The sequence below is a fragment of the Nannospalax galili genome, unplaced genomic scaffold (genome assembly GCF_000622305.1).
Source record: "Nannospalax galili isolate Female #2095 unplaced genomic scaffold, S.galili_v1.0 scaffold768, whole genome shotgun sequence".
In the NCBI taxonomy this organism is placed as follows: Eukaryota; Metazoa; Chordata; class Mammalia; order Rodentia; family Spalacidae; genus Nannospalax; species Nannospalax galili.
The window spans coordinates 7,614,804-7,638,576 of NW_008360317.1; the positions used below are offsets into that span (position 1 = coordinate 7,614,804).

General features: G+C 36.0%; 1 protein-coding gene across 9 annotated transcripts in view; it reads right to left on the reverse strand.

Moving 5' to 3' along the window:
- Nucleotides 1-23,773, reverse strand: part of Pan3 (poly(A) specific ribonuclease subunit PAN3) — a 165,666-nt gene that overhangs the window by 96,806 nt on the left and 45,087 nt on the right. For 7 of the 9 annotated variants that reach the window (XM_008825062.3, XM_008825056.2, XM_029559615.1 and 4 more), the window contains one exon: nucleotides 16,377-16,538. The exons of the other annotated variants lie outside the window; for them this stretch is intronic. In XM_008825062.3, the coding sequence (XP_008823284.2) occupies nucleotides 16,377-16,538 (162 nt within the window). The remainder of the gene's footprint in view (nucleotides 1-16,376; nucleotides 16,539-23,773) is intronic. 9 annotated transcript variants of the gene reach the window in all.

Below are 23,773 nucleotides of genomic sequence, written 5' to 3' on the forward strand. Positions count from 1 at the left end.
TTTCCCCAGCTGTTTCTCTGATGTGACTTGGTGTCGTTTCTTGGGCTTGTGTTTTATGAACTTCAGAAAATACTTGCCCATTCGTGATGTTTTCTTTTCTACTCACCTGTCTCTCTTCAGGTAGTTCAAGTACATTAAACCATTTGTAGCTACCTTACATCTTTTCCTCTATAAATGTTTGGGGGTTTTTTGGATAGTTTGCATTTTTATATCTTTAAGTTCATTTTCTTCTGCAAAGTATAATCTTTGATTATTCCTAGTCAATATTTTTCACTTTAGAGACTAGTTTTAAATCCTAGAATTTAGTTATCTAGAAGTTTAATTTATCTCCTATTCTGTACCAGCTAACATGTTTAATCTTTCCTCTAGCTTCCTAAAGATATGGGATGGGATTTAGTTGTAACTGTTTTGGTGGTATGTGTTAACTATTTCTGCATCAATCACTTCGTGGTAAATTTTGGTTGACTGCATCGCCTTCTCTGTATGAGTCTTACTTCTTTGCCAACATTTTGTTGCTGTTGGACAAGACAATACATTATTCTGGCTTTTAACTTATTTTAGTCTATATTCTTAAACATTTGTTTCCTATTATAGTTAAAATGCTTAAAACTTAGTTTGATCCTTTCAAGTCTTGCTATAAGCTGTTAGGGGATCCAGGGAAGCATTCATGAACCAAGACTAATTTGGTCTCAGTACTGTGGTAAATGCCTTCCCACTAACCATTTGATGCCTTATAAATCATGAGCTTTCCCCATGTTACCTAGTGAGAATAAGTCCAATTTATGAAGCCTTCCGTGAACTCTGAAAAGTATGACCTGAAGGGAAGACAGGAGGGCAAAAAAAAGGGGAGGAGGGAGGAAGGAGGGGAGAAAGGAGAGAGGAGAGTTGGGGAGCTCATTTGCCTTGTCAAAACAATCTAAAAAGGCCCGTGGACATGAAGGCCTATTTGAGGTCATTTTCACTAGTCTTTAGCATGTAGAAATACACATTAAAGAGGAACAGTAAATGGAAAAGAGAAGTCAAATGGCTAATAAAAGCCTTGAAGTTCACATTTCCACAATATTTTTTAAACTTAATTGCTTGTTATTTCCCCTTATTTCAAGCATATCCAAATTTGGTTAATTTAAGATTATCAAAATTTACTAAACTACTAGGTTATTCAAGGCAAGTTTTGCTTCCTAGGTTAAATGAAATAAATACTACTGCTATTGTAAAATTAGTCTGGTAACACAGTTTGTTATGTTTCCTGGAGCAAGCTAAGTCCTCTGACCTAAGCAGCTGAACAGAGAAATGATTTTCAAATCAAATAAAATATATGCAGACAATGGGTGAAAGCTGATCACTAATACATCCAAGAGATTCCTAACAGTAGTACTCTTGAGTAATCTCAAGGGAAAAGATGTTTATGTTGGAACTGGCAAATGAACATCAACAGCAATCTTTACATTATGATGAAGACTAAAATCATCATTAGCTCAGCATAAAGTAAAATGATACAATGAGAAAAATGATACAAGTAGAAAAAAATTAAATTTAATCCAGCATTTCTGGTAACACTTTTTTGTTAGTTTCTGGATTTTTAAGACCAGGGCTCATTTAACCTAGGACACCCTGAAACTTGCAATATAGCCAAGGCTAGCCTTGAACTCCTAGCCATTCTGCCTCCAATGCCAGAATGCTAGGATGCGCCACCATGCTTGACCTTTCTTTTTTAAAAAATATTTTATTTATTATTTTTATTTTATGTGTATGAGTGTATTGCCTGCATGTATGTAAGTACACTTGTGTTGTGCAATCCTTGGGGAGGTCAGAAGATAAGTGTCAGAACCCCTGGAACTGAAGTTTCAGACCATTGTTAAGCACCATGTGGGTACAGGGAATGGAACCCAGGTCTTCTACCAAGAGCAGTGAATGCTCTTAACCGCCGAGCCATCTCTCCAGTCCCTTTTCTTTTCAGAAGGAAATAACTCATTGTAATTCCTCCAACTTTTCCTTAATAAATCTATGCCCACTCTGATTTTAAAAAGTAAAGGCAGTAACAAAATTTTATCAATAGGGATCTGGCTATGTAGATTATGATACGTAAATAGTGTGTAGCTCTCAAAAATTATGTGGCCTGATACATCTTTATTTAACATGGATAGCAGATCCATAATATTGTTGAACAAAAGTAAAATAAGGTAAAATAAATCAGTAAATAAAATTTAAGCAATCATACCCTGTTTACTTAAAACGGTTTGTTTAGGCCTAATAAAGAGACTAAGTAGCGGAGAGTATAAAAATAAGTGCACAAAAAGAACTAAAGAACACTAAAATGTTAACAAAGGGGGCAAGAAGGCTGAGACTCTTTAATTTCTTCTTTGTACTTAACTCATATGTCTAAGTATTTTTAAGTATTCATAATTTTTACAGAAAGGTAAAAAATTTTTTAATCATAAAACCATTTATAAAACTCTATTTCATTTGCAGCAGCAGAACTGAAGACATTAACTGTGGCTCTGCCACTTTAAAAAATCTGAAGTTGGGGTTGCTCTTGCAGAAGACCCAGGCTTGGTTCTGAACACCCACGTGGTGGCTAACAACCAGCTGTAACTCCAATTCCAGAGGCTCCGACAGCCCCCTCGCCATAGGCATTGCAAACACAGGTGTAGTCATATACATGCAGGTGAAAGACTCAAGCACATAAAATTAAAAAGTTCTGGTTTTATTTGTTTTGATTTAAGGGCTTGGTGTGGCAGCCACACCTTTAATCCCAGCACTTGGGAGGCAGAAGCAGGATCTCTATGAGTTTGAGGCTAGATAACAAGTTCCAGCCTGGTCAGGATTTTGTTTTTTGAGGTGAGATACTGCCTCAAAAAACAAAGAATCTGAAGTTATTTAGAAATTAGTGTGCTCTAGTAACAGTCACCACCAAATAGTCAGAGCATGCCTTCTACTTCACTCCCATTTATGAGTAGTTCAGGAGACAAACTATCACAAGAATTTAAGGGATGGATAACTCCAAACAAAACTACCATCATAACGGTGCATCACTTCTACTAATACGTACAGAACAGTCTACATAAGTATATTAGTTACATTCTACAATAAGTAGATTTATTTAGAAACATGTTTTTCCTAATTAAAATACTGTCATATTTAATTATAAAATCTAATGTTAAATTTAAAATTTCTCCCATAATGACTTTTTTTATAATAAAAATGTACCAAAGAAAAATTTAACAAAATACATAAAGCATTTAATTTCAGGACTAATAGATCAAATTCACATCTAGCTAATAATCACTAATCAAGGTTTCCTCATTCAACAAGACACTGTGAGGAAGACATGCATAGGTGATGCTTCTCCAAGTTCTCAGGATAGCATCTCAGTTACAGAATATATCCTAAACTGAGTTCCACACTCCCAAGAGCTCAGAACATTCCCTGAATCCCAAACAATAAACTATCTACAATGTACCATCTACTGTCAGCTTATAATGGTTTGATGTACATAAATAAGGAATACAATATATTGTTTTAGAAAAAACAGGTGCTTAATGCTACAGTTAGAAGACCATGTGCATAATTTGAATACCAAAGTGACAAGTTTGCTAAGTCAAGAGAGACAAAAGGCTACATACACCATGTAATGTGAATGCTCAAAGAGGAGGTTCAAAGGCAGAGAAGCCTGAAGAACATGGTATTTTTCTCATGGTACTTTACAAGGTAGAGCAAGTATTTCTGTTGTTAAGTCTTTACCAGTAAGCAAGAGCTTGTCACAAGCACCTAGAATTCGTTCCTATAGAATCTGATTTTTTTTCTTAATAATAGGATAATAAATGGTAGAGGAGAAAAGCAAGATCAGATAATGAGGTGGGACTTTCAGAATAAGTCCAGGAGCAGAAAACCAGCCTAAGAAATTATTAACAAAAATAAAAGTGAAGACAATTTAGAAGCAGAAAAAACTAGGAGATATTAATGAATTAAGGATATGACAAGACAGGGGCTGGAGAGATGGCTCAGCAGTTAAGAACATTGTTCTTGCAGAAGACCTGGGTTCGAATCCCAGCACCTACATGGCAGCTAACAACTGTCTATAACTCCAGTTCCAGGGGATCTGACAGCCTCTTCTGTTCTCCTCAGGCATTGCACAACACGGTGCACTTACACATATGCAGGCAATACTCGCATATACATAAAATAAAAATAATAAATTTAAAATAAAAAAAGGATATGACAAGACAAAGGTGACTAGAGGAGTTCATGAGTTAGACCTTGACATCAATAACCAAGCTAGATGGTATGCATATAGTTATTTATTCATGAGTATGTATGGGTAGGTGTGCGTGTGCATGTGTGTGAAATATCTTTGAAGGAAAATATATGGTGACTCATTTTTTACATGTTCAGCTTGAAGCTCAAGGTGGATTTTTTTTTTTTTTTTTTTTTTGAAAAAAGTTAAAATACTTAGTGACTACAGAGAACTGGAAGGGGAAAAGTCCCTGGAAATCAAATGTCATTAAGTAGTAAGTCAATCAAGTAATGATTAACTAACTAAAGGTATATGAGACCACCAAAGGGGACTATGAGGAAGATAAGAGAAGGGAATGACAGAGCTTGCCAAATTTTGAAGGCAGAGCAAAGGACAGGGGTCTTAAAAGATTAATGAGGAACAGGCTAGGAGGAGTAGATTGTCAACAGTGCTAGTTGCATGAAAGGTCAAGTATAAAGTATGCTGTGGTAGTTGAGTCTGCAGAAAGGTTATTACAGATTACTCTCATGCAGGTCTTCAGTGAAAAAGCAACAACTGGGGCAGAACAAAATTGAAAATTGTGCAGCTTAAAGAAGAAAAGAGCATTCAAAAGCCAAGTTGTGTGCTAAAAAAGTAAAAAGGCTGTAATTGTTAAAGAGATTGGCCCCATTAAAGAGCAGCCTTCTGCTCTGTACTGGAAAGCAAGTAAGGGTGCCATAAGGGTAAGGCCCTACCAACCTAAGTCTTCAACTTATGAAAGAGAGCCTAAGAGCTTTCTTGCTCCTAGAAAGCAACTGCAGCATATATAAGCTTCTGTATCTGTGATCCAAGCAGGTTCATCTCAAGCTGGCAGGAGAACTTGGCAGTGTCATCCATGTGGTACTGGCTTTAAGACAAGAAAGACAAAAGGTTGAGAAGGTCATAGAGTCTTCTATGGGTTTCAGAGAGCTGTTGAGACCAGGCAATGTGTAGCAGGGTCATGTGGCAGGGTCACAGTCCCTGCAAGGCCACTGCAAGAAGCTCTAAAAGTGAAGCCTGGGTAGTGGCAAAGATTCCAAGATGTTGGAGATGTTAAAGCTGTGAAACATCTATCTGCCAAGAAGAACTACATTCAGGGAGTAGAACCAGCCCAAGACAGAGATGTATGTTGTAGGCAGCAAAGCTGAAGGCGCAGCACCAGCTAAGCCCTTTGAAACTGAAGTCACAGATACTAGACTTGGAGCTACAGGATTTGGTGTTTGCCCAGCTGGGTTTGAATACTGCACTGGCCCAATCTTTCCTTACTATACCCCATTCCTCTGTCTTGGAATGGAAATGTATATTCTATGTCATTGTGCATTGAAAATGTTTTTTTTTTTTTTAATTTTATGGAGTGGCAGGAGTCACAGTTAAGCAACTGCCTTAAATCTCAGAAAAAAATGTGGACTTTTGAAAAGTATGAAGACTGTTAAAGACTATGGAGATTTTTACAATAAGACTAAATACATTCTGCATCATGAGATGGCCTTGAGCCTATGAGGTCCAGGGGCACAATGTTGTAGTTTGAATGAGAAATGTCTCTTACAAGTATTTAAACACTTGGTCCCCAGTTGGGGGAGGTGCTGTTTGAGAAAGTTATGGAACTTTTAGAAGGTGGAGAACTGATGGAGGAAGTATGTCACTGGAAGTTTTACAGCTTCACCATACTTTCTGTTCTCGTTCTCTCGGCCGAAATAAACCCCTTCTTCCCTAAAATGCTTTTGGTTACGGCATTTTATCACAGCAACAGAAAAGTAACTAATCCAGATGTCATTAATTTTGACAACTTATCAAACTTTATCAAAATCAGTTTCAATAAAGAGATAAAAGTGAAATTTTCAAATAATGGACAAATGAAGGGGGAAAGTAGCTAGAACAAGGAGGACCTATTCCCCAAATAGTGCCGCAAGTTACTTAATGTATGAACCTCACATAGCATTCTTTTGTTCTAGGGTTACCAAATTAACAGGAAATAAACAGGACATACATATAGTTGGAAGGAAGAAATCCCTCTATAAGAAGAGCTTTATCTACAAACTGAAGTCAAATGAAATAAACTGGTGACAGGAATAAAGATAGATCACAGAGCACAAAGTAAGAGGAGAAGAACAAGACCAACTATAATAAAGGATATGAAAAACAACTTTGCAGGATCATAGGTCATTACTCAAAGTGAAAGAGCAATGTTGAGTAGAGTTCAGGAAAATGCAACTAAAGAGGTAAAGAAAAGGACTTGAGTGAGACAGAAGCAAATACATTCACTCCAAGCTACTGCAGTTTCACTGTAGTTCTAGAATTATCCAAAGTTCCAAAAGTAACCCTAATTTAATCTAAGTAAGCTGAAGCATTATCTCTTTTGTTTTTTGGTCTGAGACAGGGTCTCCCTGTAGCATTATCTTTAATAATTCCAATCTATTTTATCAAAACCCACAATATTCCCATTCCTAAAACCTAGTGAATAAGACAAGTCTATTTAGTGAGTTTCCAAGATTTCTCTGAAATCTTAAAAGCACTAGGTAGAAGCAGCTAGACTTCACGGGAGAATCTGTGGTCCAAGAGACTTTAATGTAAGCCTTCTTATGAACATTTCTAAAAAGAAATGGCACTTGCCGAATGTGGTGGTGCATGCCTTTAATCCCAGCACTTGGGAGGCAGAGGCAGGCGGATCTTTGTGAGATCAAGGCCAGCCTGGTCTACATAGCAAGTTCCAGGCCAGCTGGGGCTACAGGGAGATCCTGTCTCAAAAAAAAAAAAGGAAATAGCACTTAATCAGAAAGGAGATACTGACAAGTAGATAATGAAGTCAAGGGATCCCCTAATATTACTTTCAGGCAATTTTAATCCATAATACCATAAGAATTTTACAAAACCTGGCATCTTCTCAAACCTTTCATTTATGTTGGCACCTAATTCTAACACAAACATATCAGGTACCCTTCAAAAACACAGGGATTTTAAAACCAATTTTTGAAAATATTCAAGTCAGCATTAAAATGCAAGGCCCTAAAATATAGAAAAGGTCACTTCCCTAGTCTACACATGACACCATGTACATGTGAATATAAGTACAGACTGCATGCTACATAAATGTAAACAATGTAAACAAAGACCAACTTTAGAAGATGAAGTGAAATCATAAAAGAAGTATCTATTATATGTATAGAGATTTGAATCCTCACAATTCTAAAGTAGGTGATAAAACATTTCAACTCTATCAATGACACTTGGACTGTGTAACAAGGCCTTGGTCAGGCAGAGGGATGGATAATCAATCATCCATAGTGCAAGATTAAAGGAACGATCAAAGTAAATATGCATACACTAAGGTGAAATAAAGTGTTGTTGATGTGGCATCTCAAATGATCTTTTGTTTGGTGTTCAGGTGGAGGTCACAAAAGAAATATAAAACAGGGGCTAGAGAGACGGTTTAGTGGTTGAGCACCAGCTGTTCCTTCAGAGAATCTGGGTTTGATTCCCAGGACCCACATGGCAGATAACAACCATCTGTAACTCCAATTCCAGGGCATCTGACACCCTCTTTTAACCTCCATGGGTTTTGCACGACACAGGTATACTTAATAGATGCAGGCAAAAGACTCATACAAATAAAAAAAAAATTTTAACAGGTGCTTCTAAACAAAACTGTTTAAAAAAAGTAATTAAGACTACTAACAGGCTCATAAGACTGAAATGTATCAAGAATATGTGAACAATCTCTCAGGTTAAGAAAAAAAAATCTCTAAAATTTCAAAAGAAAAAAACAGCCAGGCATAGTAGTGTACAGCTGTAATCCCAGGGCTTGAAGGCAGAGACAAGAGGATGTCAGGGACTCATCAGTGAGTTATAATCAATTGTCAAGTGCCAGGCCAACTAATGAAGACACAGACTCAAAAAAACCCCAAAGCAGACAGCAGTGGAGAAATACTGCTGTTAATCTCTGGCCTCCATATATGCACCGTGTACTCACATTAAATGTGTACATACATATATATGCACGTATATACAGTACACAGAAGCATATATATTTGTATAAATATACACACATATATACACAGTCTTAGAATAATTACAAAATTACATAAGAAGTTACATTTTTTTTTTTTAAAAAGTAAGGTGATGTTTAGAAATAAAGTACACATTGAACGTAGTATTATCTTTAATTTCAGAACTCGGGAGGCAGAAGCAAGAGGATTTCTGTGAGATCAAGAGCAGCCTAATCAACATAGGGAGTTCCAGATCAGGTATAGGTACTGGAAGACCCTGTCTCAAAAAACAAGTAAAAATAAGCAAACAAAAAACAAAAAATAAACAAAATAAGGATTTAAAAGGAAAAAAAAGAAAAAGAAAAAGAAGCCAGGACTGGAGAGATGCCTCAGCAGTTAAAATCATGGGCTACTCTTTCCAGGAGACACAGGTTCAATTTCCAGCACCTACGTGTCAGTTAACAACCATTTGAAAATACAGATTCTGACCTCCTTGGGCACAGTGCACTTACACACATGTAGGCAATACTCACACATGCAAAATAAAATAAATAAAAATTTTAAAATATTTTATTATTTTTACTTTATGTGTATATGTGTATTGTCTGCATGTATGTGAGTGCACCCGTGTTGTGTAATACAATTTTTTAAAAAGCCACAAGTTTCAAATAAGCTAGTGGAAAAAGACATGAGTTAAAAAAAAAAAACACAAAATAGAATAAAATAACTTCTGCAAAGCAAATATTGCAGAAACAATAAACTAGATATATTTCTTCCAGATTATCTGAACAAGTATTCATAGGGAAGTAGCATTAGTTCCATCTTCTGAAAAAAAGAGGTAATTATTTTAGGCTCAATTAACAATGACACAGAAACAATGAAGGGATAGTGAATCAACACATTTCAAATTATATGATATATAAATGATTCCCTCCAAGAAAAAAATACATAAAATATCATCTGATTAGAACACAGTAGCTGTTGACAGAAAAGAAGGGTAAGACAGATCTTAAAAGGATTTGACAAAATTTTCAGATGTTTTTGTCAATAGCACAATGTGCTGGGTTATATAGTTATATAAAGAAAACAAGGAATATAGCAGACTGGTTTAAAAAAAAAAAAAATCAGGGCTTAGGCAGTGTGTGGTAGCCCCAGCAAAGCCAGGCTATAAGATCCAAGTCAGCCTGGGATGGTGTACATAGTGAGTAGTGAGTTCCTGGTCAACTGAAGTTACAAAGTGAGACCCTTTCTCAAAAAAAAAACAAAAAACAAAAACAAAAACAAAAAAACAGATTAAAAGTAGACATAGTGAGAATGTCTTTAATTGAAGGAGTAAGGAGTACAGAGGAAATATAAGCACAGATTTGGGGAGCAGAAAAATAAACTAAACTTTAGACATACTAGATTTACTCTGACAGGATCTACATGCTCAGTTTAAAAATATGGGGCTGGAGAGATGGTTCAGTGGTTAAGAACACTGGCTGTTCCTACAGAAGACCTGGGTTCAAATCCCAGCACCCACAATGGCAGCTAACAACTGTCCGTAATTCCAGTTTCAGGGAATCCGGCAGCCTCTTGTGTCCTCCATGGTCACTGCATTACATGGGTGCACTTACTTACATGCAGGCAACACACATATATACATAAAATAAAAATAAAAAATATGGGTCTGAACTCACAAAACAATTCTAACTAAACTTAACGATGAACAACACAAAAGAAAATGCGAAAAACAAGTGAACCAAGAGGATTGCAAAAGGAACAATCCTCACCCATTCTCTGCAATGCCCCACTTGAAACAGGCTCAGGTTGGGGAGAGTGAAAAAGCAGAGCAGAAAAGGTTGCTGCAGACAAAACTTTTGATCTAAAGACAGAGACAGGAACAAAGCAACACAAAGTTATCAAGGCTGTCATTCATCAACTTAAATTTGATCAACAAAATCCATGCTAAGCAGCACAATGAAAAGCTGAAAAGAAACTGGAAAGAGATGCCAAGATTTGGAGAAGTTAAGTGAGGTGTACAAACCTGTACCTGTAAAGGCACAGCTCCCAAATCTGTATGTGAATGTTCTTCAAGCAAGGACTGGAGGCGAAGTTCTCTCATGACATATAGCTTTGGAGAGAAAACGCAAAAATGTGTTCACTGACACAACAGATGAAGAACTTGGGGGGTAGAGCAAAGTAGTGAAAAAGAAGCAAAATAAAGTGGAAAAGGAAAAAAAAAACCTAGAGCTACTTCCTTGGAGATATTAAAAATAATAACTTGGATGGTTTGAGATATCATTATGTACTACCTCCTGAATACTTGTTGAAAGGACAGAATAAGAGAAAGACAATTTCATTAGAAGATAAAGCTAAAAGAGCATTTAGCCATCATTAGAAATTTAAGGAAAAGATGGAAAAACTTGTGGAGGGCTAGAGAAATGGTTCAGTGGTTAAGAACACTGAATGCTCTTGCAGAAGACCCAGGTTCAAATCCCAGCACCCACGTGGCAGCTAACAACTGTCCATAACTCCAGTTCCAGGGGATCTGACAGCTTCTTCTGTCCTCTGCAGGCACTGCATAACACCGGTGCACTTACCTACATGCAGGTAATACATGCATACATATAAAAAATATTTTAAAATATTTTAAAATAAGAAAAACTTGTGGAACAACATGTGGAAAGTAGGAAAAGCCAACTTCAAAGCAAAGAAAACATTCATGATTAGTGGCCAGAGGTGTCTGAATACGGTCCTGAACTGGTCAATGATGATAGCCAGGAAACAGATACTTGTTATGCTTAGGGATGATGAGGCTGATGATTCCACGAGCGCAAATGACAAATAAATGCAGTCTTTAGAGACTCAGCACATATATTTCAAATAAAGATGAAAAGAAACTAAGCAAAGGCTGATGGAGGTAGGGCTGAAAATAGTGAAAGTAATACAGAAGAGAGGGATCAAAAAAATGGAGTTACCAATAATGTTCTTTGATGGAAATCTTAGCAAGTATAGGGGCTCAAATGATAATGTCCCCCATAGGCTCAAGTATTTGAACACTTAATCAGTTAGCTGGTGATGCTATCTGGGGAGGGTCATAGAACCTTTAGATGTGGCCTTGATGGAGGAAGCATGTCTTTAGGGATGGGCTTTGAGTGCAGCTAACTTGCTCATTTTCAATCTATCTCTGCTTCCTGTGCCTGCTTGAAGATGTAAATACTCAGCTTTCTGTTCCTGCTGCTCCTGCCATGCCCCACCACAATGAACTCATATCCCTCTAGAACCATAAGTCAAATAAACTCTTCCTTCTCTAAGATGCTTTGGTCATTATGTTTTATCACAGCAACAGCAAAGTAACTAATACAATGGGGGAAGAACCTGGACAAGCAAGAAGAATATATTTAATTTAGAAGAATGACACCAAACAAGCTGATGAAAACCTCAAGTCAGCCCAGTATGAGTCAAAAGTGACTACAATGGGATGTTATTTCCCATGCTGATTCGGAAAGAGTTTCTTTCCAAACAGGATTGGTCCCCCTACATCTTCTCTAATTTTGCCTCTTTTTTTCCTTCTCACTACACTCAGAATAGTTCAATAAACTAAAAATGATCACTACAGAAAATGAGATTGACTATTCTAATTAAAAGAAAGAAATATAACTCCTTTTCCAGTTTTTGGTTTTCATTGGGCAAGTGTTATTACCGGGAACATCATAAATTTATATTTAAAATCTCCTTCACTTGATGCAATTTTTAATGAGTGATTTTGTTTCCTTTATGTTTCTATTTTGGAGACTGTCTATTGTGGTCGGAATGTGAAAGGCCACCACAGACTCATGTGTTTGAATACTTGGATCTTCAAGTCGTGATGCTGTTTTGGGAAGTTGTTGAATGTTTAGGAGGTGGGGCCCTGCTGGAGAAAGTAAGTCACTACTAGGTTTTATAGTATAGTCCTGCTTCCTGGTGTGTCTCAGTCATCCATTCCTACCACCAAATACAGTGCCATGCCAGGCAACTGAAAATTACGCCTAAGTTATAGTCTATGTCTAGAAAAATAGATGAGCAATGTCATTCTCAAAATAAGTTTCCTAATAGAAGTTCAGTTACAGTTACATGATTAAACCAATTATACTTCTAGTACAAGTAGAGCTTTATAGAAATGAATAGATTTGAGTCTGAAAAATGAGTTCAAACCTCTAGTCACTTTGTTTTCTTTAAAGATTTATTTGTTCTTATTTATATGTATGTGCCTGCAGGAGTTTATGTGCACCACTTGTGCACGAGTGCCTCGTAAGGTCAGAAGAGGGCATCAGATCACCTCAAAGTTGAATTACAGGCAACTGTGAGCCACCTGATATGGGTGCCTTGAACCAGAATACTCTAGAAGAGCCGTAAGAGCTCTTAACCACTTCAGTCATCTCTCTGGTCCCTCTACTGACTGTTTAAACAATGCTACTTAGCTTCTCTTAAGATAAGTTTCTTCATTTAACAGGAACATTTATGTAATAAACTCTTAACCAAAAGACAACATATGTAGGGGCTGGAGAGATGGCTCAGTGGTTAAAAGCACTGGCTACTCTTGTAGAGGACATGGGTTTGATTCTGAGCACCCACATGGCAGGTAACAACCATCCATAACTAACGGTTCTAGGGGATCTGACATCCTATTCTGACTTTCATGGGCATTGCACAACACAAGTACATTTATTTACTTGCAGGCATTATACTCACACACATAAAATAAAAATAAATTTTTTTTTAAAAGACAATGTGTGTAAAGAACAAAAAGTATCTACCAGAAGTTTACCATGTATAAGACATGACTATAATACTTGAAATTAAATATATATATATATATATATGAACTTTTAAAAATTGCCCTTAGAGGGCTAGAGAGATGGCTCAGCAGTTAAGAGCACTAGCTATCTTGCAGAGGACCCAGGTACAGTTCCTAGCACCCACATGGTGGGTAACAACAATCTGTAACTCTAGTTATGGGGGATATGACACCTCCATCAGCACTGCACACATGTGGTGCATTTACATACATGCAGGTAAAACATAAGATAAAAATAAGAAAATTTAAAAACAAAACAAAACCAAAAATATAAAACCATACTAAAAGGTTCTCTATTAGTTCCCTGTAAGCATTACTAAACTGAATTTTATTATTTAAACAAGAATTTTAACTATTCAAGTAACAGCATATAAAGACTTTTAGAATTACGTTTAAAGTAACCATAATTTTGAAACTTCTGAAAGCAGTGATTTGTTATCCCTGACCCTCAAAGAGCCAGGAATTTGGAAATACTGACAAATTTGTTTTTCACTGTATAATTCTTTTTTAAATATTATATTTACTATTTTTCTTTTATGTGTATGAGTGTATTGCCTGCATGTATGCATGTGCACCCATGTCACGCAATACTAGCAGAGGATAGAAAGAGTGTGTCAGAACCCCTGGAACTGGAGTTACAGATAGTTGCTAACCACCATGTTGGGGCTAGGATTTGAACCCAGGTCCTCTGCAAGATCAGCCAGTGCTCTTAACAACTGAGCCATCTCTCCAGCACCTCCACTGTATAATTCTAAATTGCATTATTGTTGCTGAATAAACATGCATTAAAAAAAAAAAAAAAAAAAAGAAATGGTGGCACAAGCCTTTAATTCCAGCATGTGAAAGGCACATCTCTGTGAGATCAAGGCCACATAATGAGTTCCAGACTGGGCTGGGCTACAGGGAGACCCTGTCTCAAAAAGACCAATAAAATAAAATAAATAAAAGAATATGTTAAAAATAACAAAAAAAAATAAAGTAAAACCATATTAAAAGGTAAATGTCAAAGTCCAAAAATTGTATGGAATTTATATGCATTACTGTCTTCGACAAAAACAAAATCAACATTCTAATAGAAAAACATACAATATATTGGCATAGCCTTTGTTCTAAATGAACTACTCTAGGTCCCCAAGTTTAGAAATCCACAAATACAATTATGAGACTAAATGGGTTTTTATTAGTAATTCAACATGTAGCTTATGATGGGAGTAATTTTCAGGCTTATAAAGCTATAAATTGGGACACAATATTCCTATGCTCTTAAAGAACTATTTGAAGCATAAAACGACAGTACAATTTGTTAAGATTGAGATGACACCAATTCAATTTTTCACGCATTAATGAAAATCTTTTTTAAAAACTTTTCATTGGGGGTTGGAGAGATGGCTCAGTGGTTAGGAATACTGGCTGCTCTTGCAGAGGACCTGGGTTAAATTCCTAGCACCCACATGGCAGCTAAGAACCGCCTTTAACTCCAGTTCCAGAGGATCTGACACCCTCTTTTGGTCCTTGCAGGCTTTGTACAACATGAGTGCACCTACCTACATGCAGGCAAAACACATAAACACATAAAATAAAAATAATAAATATGTATTTTAAAACTGTATTGCTATTCATAATTAACATACCCAAAACTTTCCGATGAAATTTTAAAATAGATCATATGATAACGCAAAACTCCCCGGATGTCTGGGCATGGAAGCACACACCTTTAATAAGAGCACTTGGGAGGCAGGGGCAGTAGAATCTCTGTGAGATCCAGGCCAGCTGGGACTATAGGAGACCCTATCTCAACAACAACAACAACAACAAAAAGCCTTAAAACTTCCTGATTGGTGTGTTGTCTTTCTTTGTTTTTAAAAATATTTTATTAATTATTTTTTATTCTTTGTAAAAAGATTTCCCAAGTTTCAGTTAGGGCAAATACCACACTTTGCAGTATTTTTAAAATAATTTATTCTTGTACCAAGGGCAAGACAGATATTGGTTTTGCATTCATAGTAAACAAAAAAAATATTGTAGGATCTCTTTTTAAGTTTTGAAATACAAATGAAACCAAGTCATTAACTTTGTTTTATATCTTTGTGTTTAACATGTATGTGTGTGATTTTTTTTTTTTTTGGCTAAGAATGTATTTTAAATAATAATCCATCCAAATTTGGGGGAGAGACGAGACATACAAATTTCTGCTTATATTGAAATGATTAATAGCACTATCCAAAATACAAAAATTCCCTTTTTAAATAATTATAGTACATATTAAAATGGAGCACAAATTATGATGTCTTTCTAAACCATACACAGAAGTTAAGTAGTTCCTTGAATTCTAAAAACTTATTTTTCATTATTTATTCAGTACATTGATAGGAGAGACTGAAATTAACTGTAAAAAACATATGGCAACATATTATTGAAAATGGTTTCTTGACAAATTGTGCATGTACAATTTTTATTTCCAATGAAAAACATACAAAAAAGGACACAGATCCAAGAGAACCATTGAGTTTAAGGCTAGACAAGGTTACAAAGTAAATTCAGGACCAGCTTGGGCTACAAAGCAACCTCATCAAAGACAAAAAACAAACAAAAAAGTGCAAAAAGACAACATATGGAGCTTTCTATGGGTCAAATTCAGACTAAATAGAAATTTCTACAATTAATATTTTAACATAATTTCTCATAGTAGTATCCTGAGTAATGTAGCATTAAAACAATTTGTCTAGGGCTAGGCATGTGTGTAGCTCAATGATGGAGCATATTCTTTGTATGTATGAGACCCTAGGTTTGATCCCCGGCACCAAGGAAGAAAAAAAAAAAAACTCAAATATTAACAAAATTGAAAAGGTAAACATTAATACGAGAATAGTTCAGAAATAGGGCTAGTGAGATGGCTTAACAGGTAAAGGTGCTTGCTACCCAGTCTGATGACCTATGTTTGATTCCCAGGGCCCACATGGTGAACTCCTATCAGTTGTCCTCTGGCCTACACGTGCCTGCCATGGCACGTCTATAACCACACACATGAACACACATGCACACACACATAATCAGTCAATCAATGTAAAAACTTTTAAGAAAAAAGATATAGGGAAATATACTTTCCTAAACAAGGGCAGTCAAAAAAGCCAAAGGAAAATCATGTGTAATAAATAGCTAGGTAAGTGGCTACTTACTTTATTTTGATTAAAAAAAAAAAAAAACTTTAATCACCTAAGTGTAACAGCTAGGCCATCCATCTTTTCACATCCACCAGCCCACACAAATATAAAAAGAAACCAAGAATCACTTCCAAAAAAGGTCCAATAAAAATTATTTTTACCTGTAAATTGTTTTCTGTGACTCTGTTCCACCAAACCATATTGATGGGTACTCCTGATTTACACCTGTCAGCAAGGCAGCCAATGGGGTTCTTTGCTTTTCGTGCCTTTGATCCCATGGGAACTAGCCTCTCCTCCAGCATCCCCAGGCGATACTTCCTTGGCTAGGAAAAAGAAGGAAAGAAACCAGGCCACTCCTAACATCCCCACACTAATCTAAACTAATATAGTAACACATAAGATATACTAAAATGATGAGATAGGAAACAAGTAAACTTTCTAAGGTACTCCATATTATCACCCAACATCTCCCATCCCCACCAAACCTCCCTAAAACAACCCACAGGGCTAATATGATGAGCAATATTACAAAAATTCACAAATGTTTTAGAGAAATATAATCTGATTTGATGACATTAATGAATAGAAATTAACGGCAAATTTAATGCTTCGTGAAATTTTTCAGTGAACTTACCTATTCTCACTGTAATATGAAGAAATGGCTCCAACAGCACAAAATACAGATTTTTTTTTTGATTTTTTTTTTTTTTTTTTTTTTTTTTTTTTTTTTTTTAGAATAGATTTTTTTTTTGTTTTTTTTTTTTTTTTTTTTTTTTTGGTCTTTTTGAGACAGGGTCTCCCTGTAGCCCCAGCTGGCCTGGAACTCGCAGAGATCCGCCTGCCTCTGCCTCCCGAGTGCTGGGACTAAAGGCGTGCGCCACCACACCCGGCCAAAACATAGATTTTTAAAAATTCTGAGCTCCTTTTCAGTAACTCATATTGCTATCTCTTTCCTGCTGAGAACTACCTCAGTTAGAGGAAGTAGCTTATTGATAAAGGATGATTTCTTATAAATTATTTTAATTCTGTGAATAGACTGGAGTAACATAGTCGCTCTAAAGTGGGCGTTCAACATAAGGTACTATAAGAACAGAAATAATTTCAGACTAAAACAGTAGAAAAAAATAGCATAACACTGGTCTTTTTAAATCTCAGTAGCCTTAACAGACTAACAGTGAGTAAACTGCCCCCCAAAATTATAAATTCATTTGTTAACATATTAATAAAGTTGGTAAGCCATCTTCACAGAAGCTAGCAGGACGTTATATGTAAAAACAATCTGATGATAATTTCTACTATCTTCCCTTAACTATTTTATCTTAAAAGTAAATTGTGTATATGTATTATATACACACATATACATATATGCATATATATATATATATATACACATGTGTGCATGTGTGTCTGTCTCCCCTTCAGAAAATAAACTGATACATACTTGGAAAAGTATCTCCTTTAAAACCTGAAATAAGATCCATGCTTACTTATTGTTCTGTCCTGAGATGTAAAAGGGCTGCTCAAAAAGTTAAAATTAAGATTTTTCATTTAAGAATGCAATGTCAGGTCAAGAATTTTTTTTAAATTTAGTATAATGAGAACATATTTTGCTGGGCACAGTGTGCAAGCCTGTAATCTCAGCACTTAGAAAGCTAAGGCAGGAGTATCCTGAGTCTCGGGCCAGCCCCAACTATATAGCAAAACATGGCCTCAAAAGAAGGGGGGGGGGGGTGGAACAGCAATTTTAAGAAAACAACACAATTTCTAAATTTCAAAAATCTATAAATAATGCCTATGGAAATTATTCTATGAGACCTCTACTTTTTCTTTAAGGGCTAAAAAACATATTACAAAAAGAAACTAGATTACCTACCAACCCAATATTTTTAACAGTAGATGAGTTTTATAAAGCTAAAATAGCTCCACCTTTATGCAACTCTGGGCTAATCTAGTTACCCCACATGTATAAATCACAAAGAATTTCTATGGATAAGAATACATACATAGATGTATGGTTTATGCCAGAGTCACATTAAGTGGAACAATTCTAAAACAACTTATCTCTAATGTATAACATATATGTTATCTATAACTCCTTGAAAAAAGTGCATGTTTTTTTTTTTGTTTGGTTTGGTTTTGGTCTTTTTGAGACAGGGTCTCCCTGTAGCCCAGGCGGGCCTCGAACTCACAAAGATCTGCCTGCCTCTGCCTCCCAAATGCTGGGATTAAAGGCGTGTGCCACCTCGCCCAGCAAAAGTGTATGATTAAACTCATACATTTAAGTTCAAGTAGACAAGTATATATGGCTAAGGCATATAGTAAGAATGACAACATTAATTAGCTACTCGCTAATGAAAAAATTTTACAAATTATTCTAATTCTACCACAGAAGTTCAACACATCAAAGACAATTTAAAATCACAACCTGACGAAACACTTAGACAAAGGCACCCTAATTATAGTCATATATCTAAATACAAAAAAAAATTATTGCTTTAAATGGTCTATGGCAATCTAGATTCTTCACAAATTCACTTTTTTATCTAGTTATTACAATTAATGCAATTTATCTTCCATGTAATATACTAGTAATATAGATTTTTTTAAAATACATTCAATGTATCATCTACCCTCCCCAACAGCTCTTAATTATGTCTCTTATTTTTTCAAAGAATTCATTACTCCTTACTCTCTGCCCATATCTAAAGCTGCAACTAGCAGAGGAGATCTCTAAACCCCTACCATTAAAAACATAAGCTCTTTCAATAAATAACCAGATTAAACTGCATGATTCTCCCAGATACTGAAAAGATCAAAGACCAATATCATCTAGAATAAGATAAGCTATTTGTGGTCTTTTTTTTTGGCTCCATATGAATTCTTGAATTATTTTTTCTAGTTCTGTGAAATACGACAGTGGAATTTTGATAGGTGTTGCATTAAACTAAATCTGTAAGTTAACTCTGGTAGTATAGCCATTTTCATAATGTTGATTGTCCCAATTCAGAAGTATGGAAGGTTTTTACCAGGGTCTAGTAACTTCTTTGATTTCCTTTTTCAATGTCTTCAAGTTTTCATTAAAAGTCCTGTCTTCTTTAGTTAGGTATATTCCTAGGTATTTATTTTATATTTCTCCTAATTTCTCTGAGAGCATAGTGAAAGAAAATAAAAAACCACGAATAGCCAAAACAATCCTATGAGGTAAGAACACAACTTAAAGCATCACAATACCCAATCTCCAATTATGCTACAAAGCTATAGTGATAAAGATAGCCTGGTACAGGCATAAAAACAGACAGGTAGACCAATGGAAGAGAATACAGAACCTAAAAATAAACAATGCTAAGCCCACCTAATTCTTGACAAAAGAGAGAAAAACATACATTGGAAAAAAGATAGCCTTTTCAATAAATGATGTTGGCAAAACTGGATTTTCACCTGCAGAAGAAATTATACAACTTTCACCCTGTTCAAAATGGATCAAAGATCTTAATTTAAAACCTGAAACTGAAACTCCCAGATGAAAATATAGGGAATAGTCTTCCGAACATCAGAGTAAGCAAGAACTTTATGAACAAAACATCAATAGCACAGGAATTAGCCCCAACATCAAAAGTGTACAGACAGCCCACAGAATGGGAGAAAAACTTTAATAGCTATATATCAGGCAAGGGCCTAATACCAAATATACAAAGAAACACAAAAGTTAAATACCAAAGAAATAAAATTACAAACAAACAAATGGGCCAACAAACTGAATAAAGACAGTTTTCAGAGAAAGAAATACAAATGGCCAATAACTACTTTAAAAACTGCTCAACGTCCCTAATCATCAGTGAAATGCAAATTTAAAATACTCTGAGATACCACGTTACACCAGTCAAAATGGCTATTATCAAGAAATCCAACAACAAATGTTGGAGAGGATGTGGAGAAAAACAACCCTTTCTTATTCACTGTTGATGGGAGTACAAATTAGTATAGTCACTATGGAAATCAGTTTGGAGGTTCCTCAAAATATTAAAAACAGAGCTATCATAGGACCCAACTATCTCATTCCTAGGCATATTCCTAGAGAACTCCATATCTTCCTATGGAAATATTTGTACCTCCATGTGTATTGCTGCTTTATTCACTATAGCAAGGAAATGCAAACAATTTAGTTGTCCATCAACAGATGGTTAATGAAAATCGTGTTTGTGTGTGTATAAAATAAAAAATCATTCAGTGCTAAGAATTTTAAAAAACTACAGCAAAATGAATGAACCTAGAATGTATAATATGAACTGAGGCCACCAAATTTCAGACAGTAAAAAAATATTTTACCTGATATGGGATTCCTAGCCTATAATGTGCACATATATGTCTATATATAAACAAGCCCATGTGTGGGGGATAATATTTAGAATAGACAACAAGAAAGGGTAATTTGCAAAGTAAAGGGGCTTAGATTTTGTCTTTTTATTTTTCATGATGCCTGTGTATATTCAACTGTCTGCATACTCAAATAGTAGGAATCATTTCTGTATTCTATAAGAGTCTAACCAGTGTTTTCCCTTCGGTTGGAGAGATGGTTCAAGAGCACTGGCTGTGCTTCCAGAAGACCCAGGTTCGATTTCCAGCACCCACATGGTGGCTAACAACTTACTGTAACTCCAGTTCCAGGGGATCCAATGCCCTCTTCTGACCCCCTCATGCTGACCCCCTCAGGCATTGCACGACACAGGCATACTTACATGCATGCAGGCAATACACTCATACAAATAATAAATAAATAAATAAATATTATAGGCTGGGTGTTGTGGCACATGCCTTTAGTCCCAACACTGGGAGGCAGAGGCAGGAGGATCTCTGTGAGTTCAAGGCTGTTCCAGGACAGCCCCACTACAAGGAGACCCTGTCTCATCTCAGTAAGACCAAAAAGAAATTTATTATTTTTAAAATTCGTGTGTATGGGTGTATATTTTAAATAGTGTTTTCCCTTTCAGGCAGTGGTTGTGAAAGTTTGGCTTCCTTTTTCATTCCAAAAATCAATAATGTACTGGAAACCAGTCATGACTGGACACTGATTTGTTGGATATGCTGAATGAGATAGTTGCTCTTGGTAACTTTTTATTTTGTTATACATTTTCTAAATATCTAATAACACTTTTTTTAAATCAAATAAACAAGATACAAAATGACAATTCAAAAATGACATTCAAATAGAAATGGCAGTAATAGCGTAGGAATGGCTTTTCTGGGAATGCCTTCTTTTATAAATGCAAATTTTTTACCTAAGCTTGTAACCACAGTTAATCTTACATTCTGAGATCATTTAACATTATCTCAGTTTATTCACAATGCAAACAATCTTACTAGCCTTCCCTTGTAAGCTAAACATATAGCTATAATTCCTCATGACCATTTTTTGACCCTGGCATAGAATAAGTGTTTGTGTATGTAAAAATATCATGGATGGAATCAGTGACAGTTGAAAAGCAAGGAATTACCCCCAGTTTATCTTGCAAACAACAGGTGGGATTAGACTGATAACATCTGTTTGTGGTTGTGCTGTTCTGGGTCAGAAAGAGAAAATGCCTCTCTCATGTAATGCTGAATGTACTGTTTCAATAGAGAATGCCCTTGGTAGGAAAAACATCTCCAAGAGAACTCAGAAGGAACAGGAATTGAGAAGACAGAGGGTTCATTCTTCACTTTAAAAGGCTCCAAGAGTCAAGCTATCTTCATTCAGGCACCACTGTATTGTGGCATCTCTACCACATTCAATAGAAAGCATGATGGTATAGCAAAAAAATTATACAGAAAAATAAAAAGGATTATATATTCATGTTTCACTACACAGAACATAAAATACAGTAATGTCCCACTGTCAGCTAATTTCTAAATCATCTGAACAATTATTTATGCCTTCAAGAAAGAAATATAAATTTTCTTTAAAAATAATTTTTTTGTATTTATGTGTATGAGTGTTTTGCCTACATATAAGTAAATGAATCCATGGCATGCAATGCCCAGAAAAGCAAGAAGGGGGCACTAGATCCCCTAGAACTGGAGTTACAAATGGTTGTTAGCCACTGTGTGGATGCTGGGAACAAATCCAGGTCCTCTGAAAGGGCAGCTAGTGTCCTTAACCCATAAGTCATCTCTCTAGCCCCTGTATTTTCAACTAAACATCTAAGAACTTATTTTGTATTAGGAACTTTTTTAGTACTTAGAATGCAATGACACATAAACATACACCTTTCCCTAGAACAGAACTTATAGGTTACACAGACCTGCAAGCAAAGCATAACTCACTGATATAAGGCACACACAATTGAGATACCGAGAGGACAGCCACAAAGGCATTTCACAAGGGAGGTAAGTGCTTGAACAGACTTTAAGGCAGAATAACTGTGTCAAAGCAGGAGAGTATCAGAGAGAGAAAGAGGGAGAGAGGGAGAGATAGGAAAGAAGGAAATAAGAAAGGGATGGCAGAGAGAGATTGGGACTCAGATTTTGAAGGAAGAGCTTGAAGACTAGGGGCAATGCACCTGGAGAGTACATTACACCGTGGTAATTGAGTCCACCACTAGAGGGTTAAGCTAAAGAGACAAAGATGAGGCTTGAAAGTAGTAATAAAACATTTATTATCTCATAACCTATGCTACTCCATTCATGGGCAAAGGGGAACATGTGAACAATTACAGTTGACAGAATCTGGTGTATTTTAGAGAAGAAATTTTATAGCACTTTGGAGGAGGAATGAGAGTGGGAGTTAAAACTGCAAACAGGCAAACAAAGTAGTGAACCCTGGCAATAGTAGTCTAGGTTAGCATTCTAAACTGCAGCACTATAAACTGGATAAATCTTTTTAGTAAGGGGCTGCCCTGTGCCTGGTAATATGATTGGCAGCACTCTGATCACCACAGTAGTGACAATCAAAAACTGTCTTCAGGTATTGCCAAATGTCCTCTGAAGAGTGGGAGGACACAACTGCCTCAAACTGAGAACCACTAGTGGGTCTAGAAGGCAGAGAATAGGAGACAATTACAATAGAGAGCTAAGGCCTAATTGTGGAAAGATCTGGTAGACGGAAAACTATGATGAGCTGAAAGTACAAGCTAAAAGAAAAAGTAATCAAATGAATGAGGAGGAAATAAGAGGGGTAAATAAAATTTTATTAAAACTGTCCATTTATTATAGTTTGTGTTTTCCTCCAGAACAAACCAAACAACCCCTCTTTCCTTTCTCTTAGCTTCAATAAGATTGTAAGAGCCAGGGGTGGTGGACGACCATGGGGGAGGCAGAGTTTTCCAGGCAGCTGGCAAGTTACTCATATGAACTCACAGTAATGATGACAGCATGCACAAGTCCTATGCAAGCTTAAGTGGATGAGCCCAAGCTGAAGAACATTTGGGGATTCAAGTTAAACTCTACAGGCTTTATTACCCAGGAAGAGTACATTGAATTGGGGGGGTGGGGGTAGGGAGAAATGGATGGGAGAGGGGATATAAATGTCATCAAATTATAAAGTCTAAAAATTGCAAAAATTCAATAAAAATGCTATAAAAAA